At 38.7% G+C, this 12,482-nt stretch overlaps 1 protein-coding gene across 1 annotated transcript in view; it reads left to right on the top strand.

Moving 5' to 3' along the window:
- The first annotated feature begins 5,898 nt into the window (after positions 1-5,898).
- The window catches only part of LOC139741085 (E3 ubiquitin-protein ligase TRAF7-like), a 96,672-nt gene continuing 90,088 nt past the window's right edge, over positions 5,899-12,482 (top strand). The window contains exons 1-2 of the mRNA XM_071651674.1: positions 5,899-5,972; positions 9,836-9,950. Coding sequence (XP_071507775.1) covers positions 5,899-5,972; positions 9,836-9,950 — 189 coding nt within the window. The remainder of the gene's footprint in view (positions 5,973-9,835; positions 9,951-12,482) is intronic.

The raw sequence follows: 12,482 nt of genomic DNA on the forward strand, positions 1-12,482 counted from the left end.
AATTTGCCGCGTCCTATGAAGGAGATACGTCCGCCTGGTCCATGATAGTGAAAATGACTTCCATATGTTGTGAGCAGTGGGAGACCTTCAATACATGAAGTCCCAGAAAATCAAATATCTCTGGTTTAGTGCCCTCCAGTTCTTATTTCAGTAATTTATATTGGTTGCATTGAAAAAAAACTGCTCTTTCATTTGAGCCCTTCCTGTTGATATGCAATTGTTTGATGCTTGTGATTGCGCTGCAAATCGTGAGGTTTGTAACACACTGATTTGCATTTGAATTCCCGTATTGATGGGACTAAGCTGGTGCGGGAGGTTCTTTTAAGGTCTTTTGACTTTGTTTCAGGACTTTTTAACATCCATCAATTGTGTTTTCTCTCTCATTGAGACGGGCGTCATCTACATGGGCATCATCAAGCAAGAGGCAAAACACTCTGTCCATCGGATAGGACATAAAATGGAGGTCCCGTGTATGTGAGAGTAACAACTCATGCACGTAAAAGATCCCGCTTCATTCATTCATCGCAAAGAGCAGGGTGTTTAACCTGGTGAAGTGGTCCCACCTCACATCCAACTGGACCCCATTAAAGACCAGCTTAGAGTAGCTGAATATGGGCTATCCAGCCATCTTCTCAGATGGAAATGAACAAACAAACGAACAAACAAACATAACTTTGTATTGAGATGTGCATGTTTGTGTGCTAGTGTGTAGGTGATGCGTGGGGTTTGCGATGTATCGTCAACAGAGGGTTCGTTCACACATGTCACAGCTTCCCGTTGACGTCAGCGAGTGGCCGGGGATGAAAGAGAAATTGAAACTGGAGACTTATAACCCTGCAGCAGTCACGACAATGCCGTAGTGTGACAAGTAATGGCTTCCATCAGTTAAAGGATAAGTCCACCTTCATACACATGTGGATTGAGTGAATGCAACAATATTAGTAGGACACATCACAGAAAGTTTGGAAAAAATCAGACAATCCGTTCAAAAGTTATGATTTTTAAAAATATCTTCGCAGTCACCGCTGGATGAAAAGACTACCACAGTGTATGATGTCACATGCATACAACTACGTTTGTATATAAGGAGAATAAAAAGAGAATTTCACAAAACCTTACTTTTTGAATAAAGTCCACATTTCTTCGACTTGTTACTGACGTATGCTGAGGGTAATATTATTCCCCCTGCCTTCTGAAAGAGAGAAGTCGAGTATTCCTTTGTTATGCAAGAAAATTGCAAATATAATTAATTTTCTTTATTCTTTCTTTATATCGTTGTACGCATGTGACACCACAAGGTATAGTAGTCTTCTCATCCAGCCATGACTGAGCAGAAACTTCAAAAATTCATAACTGTAGAACTGATTGTCAGATTATCCTCAAACTCTCACTGATGTGTTCTACTATTGTTGCTGCATTCACTCAACCCACATGTCTATGAAGGTGAACTTGTCCTTTAATGTTGTGTGCTGGTACGAGTTTAAGTGTAAATGTGGTACATGTATACATGTACAGTGGTTGTAGCTTTCCTTTCTGTTGCATCCTCTTATTATTTGTGTGTGTGCATGTAGCATACTGTATGTGTGTGTGTGTGTGTGTGTGTGTTCCAGGTTGTTTGTAGTTGAATTTTTAAACTCATTGTACACAAAAAGCTATGTCACTAGCTTGTATTCTGCACATGTCATTGTCAATTCTTAATCTATCTGCTTTTACTCACTGTTTGCACTCCCTGAACAACCCGTGTATTTTCGATGTTCCTTTTTTTTTTTTAATCTGTCATCCAATTTTTTTTTTGGACGTTTATTCCTCCTCTTCAGTCTATTGACTTCTTGTTGTTGTTTTCTTGGTTTTGTTCCGCTCTTGCCATTCATGTCATTCACTCACTGCGGGTGAACTCCTGTCGCAAACCATCCGTGCGACATCTAATCGCAGGCTTGGCGAACTCGAGAAACTCTCCCCCTCTTTTCCTGAATAGATACGACTATTTTTTTTCCCCCCATTTTTTGTATGTCCTTCTGACGTTCCTTCTTGAGAGTTGGATACATTTGAGCAATGCACGCGCAGAGCAAGTGAAGCGTATGCGGCAGTTAGCCCTGAGCTGCGGTGTAATGCGAAACCGTGCGTTCCCCCGTCGTTCCTGATAGGGTCGTTAACCCGCTGTGGAGTGTCTGTCTGCTAATTCTGTGACAAATTTCTCCCCTCGGCCAACAGACTACGTGCGATGAGCCTGAGGGTATAAACACGTTATCAACATATTTCTCCTTCCTTCTTTCTTTTTTACCAATTTTTTTTTTTACCTTTTTGTTACGAGGCATTCTGTACTTGTTTGAAATATTCAGAAAGCAAATCTGTGGGTAGTGTGTTCCAGAGTCACAGTGTTCTCCATCTTTTTAATGTTGTCTGCTTGTGTGATTATGAACTTCAAGTTCCTCCACAGATTAACAGGTCAAACATGTATTATTTCTATTTATGCTACAAAATCTTAGGAACTCTAGAGATATCTCCAGCTGTATGTTATTCTCAGAGGGCAAGTTCGGCAGTGAGAAGGCATTTTAAATTCTGTAATTTTTATCAAGTTCCCAGCACAGATTAACCACATTCTTCTTGGGCACCTGAGCAAATGTTCTGGCAAAGATATGGGGGTGTGGTCAAAATCAAATTAGTCATATGTGGTGAGCAATATTGATGTTGGTATTAAACTACCATGAATTCACATTCTCATAGTTTGTAATCATGAACACAAATTGGAATCATGGCTTGGCATCTGTATGAGAGGTTTATCCTTGATGAATAGAGTAAGAACTCAAAGCAAAATCTCTTTCAAATTTACTATTTGATATCATGGAGGAATTGTACTTAAAGGACAAGTTCACCTTCATAAACATAAGGATTGAGAGAATGTAGCAATATTATTAGAACACATCATTGAAAGTTTGAGGAAAATCAGACAATCCGTTCAAAAGTTATGAATTTTTGAAGTTTTTGTGCAGTACCCGCTGGATGAGAAGACTACTGCAGTGTATGAATAACTTAGATGTCACATGCGTACAACAATATAAGGAAAATATAAAGAGAATTTCACAAAATTCCATCTTTTGAAAAAAGTACACATTCCCATGACTCGTTACCGACAAATGTTATGGGTAATATCATTACCCCTGCCTTTAGAAAGAGGCAAGTCAAGTGCTCTTTTATTATGCGAAAAAAGTGAAAATATGTTGAATTTTCTTTTACATTTTCTTTATACTGTTGTACGCATATGACTCACAAGCTGTAGTAGTCTCCTCATCCAGCGGTTCCAACACAAAAATTTAAAAAATTCATAACTTTTGCATCGATTGTCCAATTTTCCTCAAACTTTCACTGATGTGTTCTACTAATATTGTTGCATATTCTCAATCCTTATGTTTATGAAGGTGAACTTGTCCTTTAAAACAAATTTTAAAATAGTATCAAAGGCAAGCTGACACTTCTGTGAAATTCAAATGTAATGATTCTTGCACATGGTACTTTTATTCACACTTTCCTCATTTTGATACAAAAGTGTACATTGTACATGTATATCATATGACTCCTTTGCAATTAATCTTGAAACTACCTGAAATACTTCCTTTTCTTGTTATTGCTACTATTGTCAGATCATTGGCCTTATTATTATTATTATTATTATTATTACTATTATTATTACTATTACTATTATTACTATTATTATTATAATTATTACTATTAATAATAATAATAATAATAATAATAATAATAATAATAATAATAATAATAATATTATTATTATTATTATTATTATTATTATTATTATTATTATTATTATTATTATTATTATTATTATTATTATTATTATTATTATTATTATTATCACCACCATCATCATTCTTCTTCATCTTCTTATGAGTAGTACTGTAGTCAGGGCTCCACACTAACTTATATTTTTGGTGGCCCAAAGGCAAACATCCGACCTTTTTTCTGTGGCCCGATCAGGCTACCAAATTCTTCATTTCTGAAATTTTGGTGGTCCCGGGCCACCGGGCCACCGTTAGTGTCGAGCCCTGCTGTAGTAGTAGTAGTATTTCTTTTCATCATTATTATTATAATCACTATTATGGATTATCATTATTATCATTACCATTAGTATCAATATCTTCATCACTCTCATTATCAGTAGCTATTACCATGGATCCTGGCCATTAAAGACCACACACAGGGATGCAAATCTACTTTACAGTAATACCCCCTATCCTCCCCCTTCCTCTCCCCCTCCCCCTCCCCCTCCCCCCTCTCATCTCCATATACCTTCCCATGGAGGTGTTGCTGACAGATCCGTTCAGCCCTAGCCGGGCATTGAACCATTGCCCTGTTGCAGCCAACCGTGGCTCGCGTCCTTGTAGGACAGACAATTTTTGGCAGTATGTTTTTTTCTCTTTCTTATTCTTTACTTACTCTATTTTTCCCTCATCATCTCACCTTCACCTTCATCGCGGAGGAGATGTGATCACTGGCAGGCTGTCGCTTTTTGCCGGTGCGACGACAGAAGCTGATCTCCAGCGGTGTGCTCGTCCATGGTTCAGTGTCGGAGGACGTTAAGTCTTAGCTTTCCAGGAGTGTTCTGAGGCTGATGTTAACTTCTTTGGTTATTGCATCAATTTCCAGAGATTTTTTTGATTTGTTTTAGGCAAGAAATATGCAATTTTGTAGTGGACAGCATTAGGATTCCTCGTACAATGCTGTATTTGCAGAGCTTCCTCGTACAATGCTGTATTTGCAGAGCTTCCAACTAGTGCTGATGATTGTACAATATTTAATGTGTTCCTTTTTTGTGTCAAAAATGAGAAAATATATTTTTCAGAAATTGCATATTGCATGCTTGATATATGTGCAAATTACTTCATTTTTTAAAACTCAAAATGTAGAATTCTTTTACCATCATGGAACAGTTTATTATTTTATCTTTATTCATTTGTCATTATTTTATCATTGTGTTCATTACTCATTGTGAGATGATAAAGAAGAAGAAGTAGTCGCATGACCACAGCATCCTATACATTAATAGCTGTTATGTAATATTATAGTGTAGCACAATAGACATCAAAGCATACAGACTGAGTATACACTTAGTAGCTTTAGAGGCTTACTACAGCTATCTACTAGTAATATGCATGAAGATTGCACTCACACCTAGATATATGTGAGTGTGGTATATCAGCCTGGCATTTCTGCTACGCGTATGTTTGAAATAAATTTGGGGTTCATTGGCTGTCCATCAAGTCCATGAGACTACTTTTATGTGGTTTGGTGCAATTTCTTTATATTGTATAGTTTTGCTATTCAGTGCTAATGTTTCCTAAGTTGTCATAGTGATTTTTTTCCTCTTATTGAGCCTTTTACCATTCTAATATACAGTAACCGTCTAGTTAGTTGTAGAATTTTTAGAAAGCTTCTTAAATACTTAATGTTTTAATAAGATTTAAATTGTCCGCATGTACGCATTTGCAAAAAATTAACATTGCCATTTCTGTCCCAAGTTGGCAACCTTTTGTCACTTCTGCCCGATTGTGGGCAGAATTTAATAGATTTGACCACTGTTAACCAAATCTCTTTCCAATTCTAGACATGCTGTGAAATTCAGCATTGCCAATTTGATGATTTGAAGATAATATCTGCAGCAAATATTGTTGTTTTTTCTTCTTTCTTTCACAGTTTGGTTGATTAAAAAATTACAACCAGCCATGAAAGTGTATTTGTTGCTTGAAATGATGTGAAATACAATTGTAGCAGAAACATTTTGCAAACGTGTAGAGGTAGCAAAGAGTTGTGACAAGCAGTGACTTGTGCTCACGTTCCAAGTGGATGTGATGTAACTCGTCTAGCCTTGGCTTCGACTCATTCATGACTGGTATCCGCAACGCCCTCTCGGGTTTGGAGGATGACTGCTTGCTGTGCTGTGTGCGTTTCTTCTATTCGTACAATGTATTTATATTGAAACCAACATCACGAACAATGGATGCAAAGGCATGTACTGTCACCTTTGATCCATCAGTGATGCGATGTAGGAAATGCGGTTTCACGAGTCGAATCGCGTTTCCTCTACATTTTGCACACTGACACTGAACAAACAGTATCACTCTTCCATGACCTAATTGATTATGAAGGGTGTTCCCACGTGAACGGTCAACGTACTGATCGTGGCATATCGACGCCGTTATAGTGCGGAACTCTCGTCCTATGAGCGACTTTAAACATTCCACAGTGACGCGTGCACCTCGCAGGACACACCGTGAATTTACAACAAATGTGCATGTCTGCAGAATGTTAGCAGCTTAAACATCAATTAGCTTCAAGATCATCAACAGTCAGTGCTTCGTATTCATGTCGTTTTCATGCCTTATATGGAGGCCTTTTCCCTTGCCATGAAGCATTGATTTAAGATCGATAGCATGGTGATAAATTCCAAGTGGCAAGTGTATGTGTCAATGGTCTACATGTAATTGTTTAAAGAGCCAAGCAATCCTTTTAAGATGAATACTGAAAAAAAACCAGGATTTTGATATTTCAACTTTAAAAAGAAGTGAAAGCAGTGGTCTCCATCTGTGTTATAGGGATGTGACCACCTTAAACCACAGCCTGTCTGTGAGAAACAAAGACACGCATGGATATTTTCTCTTGTTAACTGTATTACAAGCAAAAAAACAAACAAAAACGAGTTACTATAAATGCATAACTCCTTAATGCCTTTTTAAAATCCATCTCTTGTGGTCCCCCTTTATTTTTCTTTTTTTTCTTTTTGCGAATCAATTCGTGTAAAGGTCATTTTTTTTTTTTTGGTCAGTCGCTATAGAAAATACCTGTCTCTTTTTTTTTTTCATCTAGTGCAGGAAATTGCAGATATTTTGATGCTGGTCCTTAGGGGATAAGTTTTACATCTAAGGGTCTCGTCTGTCAAGCTTCATCGTCAGTGTATGTGTGTGTGGTGTGTGATGCGGCTTAATTGCCAATTGCATCATTCAGCATGTCTCGGTTGCTCGGCAACACGGCATTTGCTTTGATAATTTGGGTCTTTGTCTGGTAATGTTCTTCATTAAGTTGACTTTGCACACACTTTCGATGTCAACGTCATGACTTTCAAAGCTACCTGGAGCTATTTTAGGTATATTTAATTTCTTTTTCCACTGTGCTTTTTTATATTTGAGTTTGGGATATTTTGTGGGTATTTTATTTTTGTTTGATACAGTATTCATATGATCATCACAGGAGCCACTTCTTGAATTTGACATTTTGAGGAGATAAAATGAGAGACCAGGTTTGAAATTCTTCAAACTCTTGTTTTAATCCTTTACCTGTTGGAATTTGGTGGGCCTGTGTGCCAAGTCTACAAGACTATCAGAAACTTGGAGGGAATGGGCTTAAGGTAGAATCTTCTACCTGAATGATAAAAGTGATATGAGATACATCTTACATATGTACCAAAGGAATTCAAAGACAGATACATTTTAGCACTTTGTAATATTTGTGTTTACCATGAGCATATGTTCTAAAAAGCGCAAATGGCATCTTTACATACAACGCTCACCTTAACTAGCGTACAGCTCAGTGTCATTGATTTTTTTTTTGTTGAAACACAGCTGGTATGGTCATTGCGTCAGCCAACTGATCTTGTTGCATTGTATTGTATGGATAAATGATTTCATTGTTTATGTAGTTCCTCAGCACCCTTATTTGCCTGTTTAATGAGTCTTTTGCAAGAGTTGACAACTGTTACTTATCCTACACAGGTCTTCAAATGACCCCCCCCCCCTCCCAGGACAATAACCCCTGGCTAAATACTGGTTAGTGATAAGGTTAGAGTAAAGATTATGGTTAGAGTTTGGGTTAGGGTTAGGATTAGGTTCAGGATTAGGATTAGGTTCAGGGGAAGGGGAAGGGTCTGGGGTAATTGTCCAGGGGGTAATTGCCCTAGAATCGAGGTGCCGCTTATTTCATGCATTTGAACCTTTGCAGATGGTGCTGTAATACGATGACTATGCAGGGTGCAAAGTTTGGGCAGAGTGTACTCTGCAGAGTGTATTTCATGCTGCCATCAGTTCGTGTATGATTTTTCTGAGAAATTATAAAAAACAAAACAAAACAAAAACATAGACAATGTGTTGTTCCACTGTGTCTGCAAGATCCTGAGTTTGAACAAATCCCTCGTGCATTTGTCAGGAACTCGATAGATTTTTTGACCTAGCTAGTAGTGACAATGAAAAGAATAAAATTGTAAAAGTGCATCAGTAAGCAGTTTTTGTCTTTTTCATCATTTGTCATGTAAGGTAACGTAATGCTTCTCTTTTTCTCCTGCTCTATGTCTCTCTTCATTTCTTATCTCACGATCAGTGCAAACAAATCCCCAGCAGTCCCGTTTGAAATTCCCCCGCTTGATAATGCCGTGACCCTGTTGTCCCGTATTTTGTCGCGAGCAGAACAGGTTCGGGGCGGAATAATTGATTCCGTCTTTGCTCAATTTCCTAGTATTCTCCCGCCCGGCTCTTATATGTTTCCTCAGTGCCTTCTGGCCTTGTTGTTTTAGCTATTCCCGCCTTTACACCTTGGCCATCCGATCCAATATCCCGCGGCCTCACTCGCGCCCCCGTCGCGCACGCATGGGGGGTGTTGTGCTCGTGGATGCTGTGACCCCGAATGTTACAGCTTCCTCGATTACCCCGCCCCCTTGAGTTTTGGGGGGAGAATGTGTTTTGGCTCATGTTCTGATCTCTTCACTAGATGTAGCCATGGTGTCTTGTGCAGATCAATACTAAAAGTCTGTACATGCAATTTGTGACTTTGTGGGTCTATGCTATTAAGACACAGGTATGGGCCCCGTTTTATCAAAAGATAAAATTGATTATGAATTTCCTGAACACACAGGCTGCCATAGACTTATGATAGAAATCAACTATATAATCAGTTATAGCTCTTCATAAAACAGGGCCCTGGTGTCTCTTCAGGTCTTGGGTATTAAAGCATCCTGAAATGTTTCAAAGCACTATGCTGTGCATACTGTTAATAGAAATGGTTATTCATTATGCTATATTGCAAATTATGTAGTAAGTTTCTTCCCAGTAAAAGCCTAGTGTTTTTCTAGTTTGAATAAGAAGGGATGTTCTTTTTTTGTGTAAAGAATTCTTCCTCAAATCACAGTGTGATTGAATTACACATATCCTTCAGATATCCTCTAGATTCTATTAATGTGTCCATATCTTCATGTGATAGTTCATGGTGACTGTATGAGTGAAGTGTCTGAAGAAAATGGTATGCTTGAGCATGAAAATGAATCTAGTCTTTTTTTTTTTGTTATTCTTGATGTAAGGCAGTGCAAAGCCTGAATTGTGTTGTCACAGTTGTTGAGATTGTCGAGTTACAGTGTGACAATAGCCATGGTCACACTGGCAAAACTTCTGGAAGTGTTCTCGAAGTTTCAAATATAAAATGACTCTGGTACAGACGATAAGAAAATAGGTTGTCATATAAACATATGTAGAAAAGATGTTCGCCAACAGAAATCTTAAAAATATCCAGTAGTTTCAGACAATTTAATGTAAAGAGTCATAAGTGATGTAACTTTGTGCAAACAAACAAATGTATTATTGAAAGTTTGAATCTTATTAGTTTCCGAATTGATATCAAAACTTTTATGTCTGAGTTTTCGGTACTGTAGTAAATGCAAGAGAGTGAATGATATCTTTCTAAAGGAAACACTGATGAATGAATCTCTCTCCCTATTTCTCCCTATCTCTCTCTTCTCTCTCTCTCTCTGCCCTTCTGTCTTTCTCTATGTTCATACGTACAGTGCCTACGCATCTTTCAACATGGCGGCCTCCTCGGTGGATGCTGGGAATGATCTGGAGGAGGACGTACGAGGCCTGAGTGTGAGCAGTGCACGTAGCATCTCACCCAAAGATCACGTGGGTATCCCTCTCCCCCTTCCTCTTTTCGAGAGCCTCCTTTTTAGAGTCTCATTGTAACTCTAATCATTGCCAGCGCCTCGTTCTTAAATGTGAGCGGGGGGGGGGGGGGGGGGGGGGGGGGGAGCAGTTTATATTTCAGGTGCCACTTCTGAGTTTCTTGGGCAGACAGGCAAGCAAGCTAGCAAAAAACAAAAAACAAAAAACAAAAAAAAAAACAAAGCAAAACAAAACAAAACAAAAAATCCTCTGGTACAACTTCCAATTGAGGTTCAGCTTAAACACATTTTATTTTTATTTTTTGCCACTTCTGGGGTAAAGTGGGGGGGGGGGGGTGGCCCCAGGTGGTTAGACCCTATATATTCCTATAAATGCAAAAAAGTGGGGGAGGGCCCGAGCCCCCCCAACCAACTCATGAGATTAACAGCTGGAGTGACAAGGCATGTGTTTTCTGTGAAAAACGCTTGCAAAAAAAGTTTCGTCACCGCAAACAAGAATTAGATAAAATCTGGCGCCATGTAAAGTTACGCTGCCCAGAAGTCTCCAAGTGCTGAATACTCTAGATGCCGGAATGACTCAGTAATATATTCTGTGTGTGTATCCTTTTGTCATTGTTGTTGTTCAGCATGTAATTGGCTACTCTGAGTTGACAAATGTCGCTTTTGCACCATTTGTCAAACGTGGCGCAACAGGTGAGGAGCAAGCGTCGAGAGTGGAGTAGGAATCCATGCCAGATTGTGCAAGTGTGAATAGTCATACATGCTAAACACAAAAACAAACAAACAAACAGAACTCTAAGGTAAACAAATGCTGAGAAAGCATTGTAAACAAAATATCGGGATGGTTAATTTTGATTGACGGATACAAGCACTTTCCTCATTAATGTTATATAGAGAAAATTTGGAAGTTTCTTTTCTCAGAGAGCACCAATACTAAAACAAACGCGTTTATGGTCATAATTTGTAAATGTAGAATTCGTGGATACGATGTATTTTCAAGAGGCAAGGGACTTAGTAGAAGATAAGCGTTCAAGCTTTCAGGCAAATAAGTAGGGTACATACAATGTACCGGCTGATATTCGTAAACAACTTGTCAAAGTATCAAGAAGTAAACAGATACAAGAGTTATCCACATCATCCATCAGAAATGATACAGAGAGAGCTTGTTGATAATGGTGATAGGAAAACCCAGATAGATGTGATTTGTACAGATTCTAGGTCTCAGCTTGATGTCCAATTTTGATGTTTTCATGTTTATGGGAGCAACAAGAAGAACAACACCCCCCTTTAAACAAAAGGAAAGATCTTAAGACACAGCTTCAAGACTGATACTTTATAATTGCAAATCCGTTCTCTTTCCCTGGTGTCACCTTTTAAATGGTTGACTATGGGATGTGGTCAAAGTATGTACGAGTAAGTGTGCATATACATAATTATATAATATGTGATATGCATGTATACTGTATGCATGTGTCATGTATATAAATAAACAGATATAATTATATACATGCATGTGTGTGTTTGGGGATAGATATCATGGAGATATAAGAGATAGGTGTGGCTGGCCTTGATCCGATTGTCCTCAACCATGTAGAGAAGTTGCTAAGTTTAGCCACCAACCTGCCTCTGACTCAGTCCATGGTTAGAGAACTGTTGGGGCTCTTGCCAATGGTGTGTGGTCAGCTAACAAATCCGTGGCATTAGTCCATTTGAACTTTTTCTGTTCCCCCATGGAGTGACCATACAACACCCCCTGTGTGTGTGTGTGTGACCTACTCCCTCACCTATTTTGCCCTCACAACCTCTCTTAACTTCAATCTTTTCATTTCTTCCACCCCTCTCTCATGCTCTTCTCTCCGTCTGTTCATCTCTTCTACCTCCATTTTTACCTCCACCAAGAAGGTTAATATGTTTTTATCAGCATTTGTTTGTTTATTTGTTTGTCTGTTTGCAGAATTACTCAAAAAGTTGTGAACGGATTTGGATGAAACATAGGAAAAGTTGACAATGGCACAAGGAAGAGATGAATGATTAAATTTTTATGAATTTTTGAAGGGTTTTTCAATCTTTTGGCAAATAGGGCCAATGAACTTAGGAGTTCAAGCCGCGCATAATTGAGGTTTGCGTAGGCGTGCACTAAAGCATATAGAGTTGTACTCTGCTAGCTGCTCAAGGTGCCGCGCAGCATACAGGAAACTAGCTATTGAGGTAAACAACGGCTTCTTTATCATTGGGAAATTGGGCGATTTTCAGCATGCATGTATGGGGGGAAATGAGGTGCTTTGTGGAGATCTGCACTCTCCGAGTACTTGTCTAGTTCTTTTTCTTTTACCACTTTCTCCAACTCCTCCTTTTCCACTCCTTGAATATGTCTCTTTTTTTATCTCTTCACCTTTTCTTCTTCAGCCTGTCCTTTTTTTTTTCTCTCCCTCTATCTCTTCATATTCTCTTCACATCTCCAGGTCCTCCCCTTCCACTTTCCTGAAACCATCATTCCTACCTTCTATCATCTTCTCATTCCCTTTTCACTCAC

The sequence above is a fragment of the Diadema antillarum genome, unplaced genomic scaffold (assembly GCF_040938485.1).
Source record: "Diadema antillarum isolate AM-2024a unplaced genomic scaffold, OU_Dant_1.0 seq00000901_RagTag, whole genome shotgun sequence".
Classification (NCBI taxonomy): domain Eukaryota; kingdom Metazoa; phylum Echinodermata; class Echinoidea; order Diadematoida; family Diadematidae; genus Diadema; species Diadema antillarum.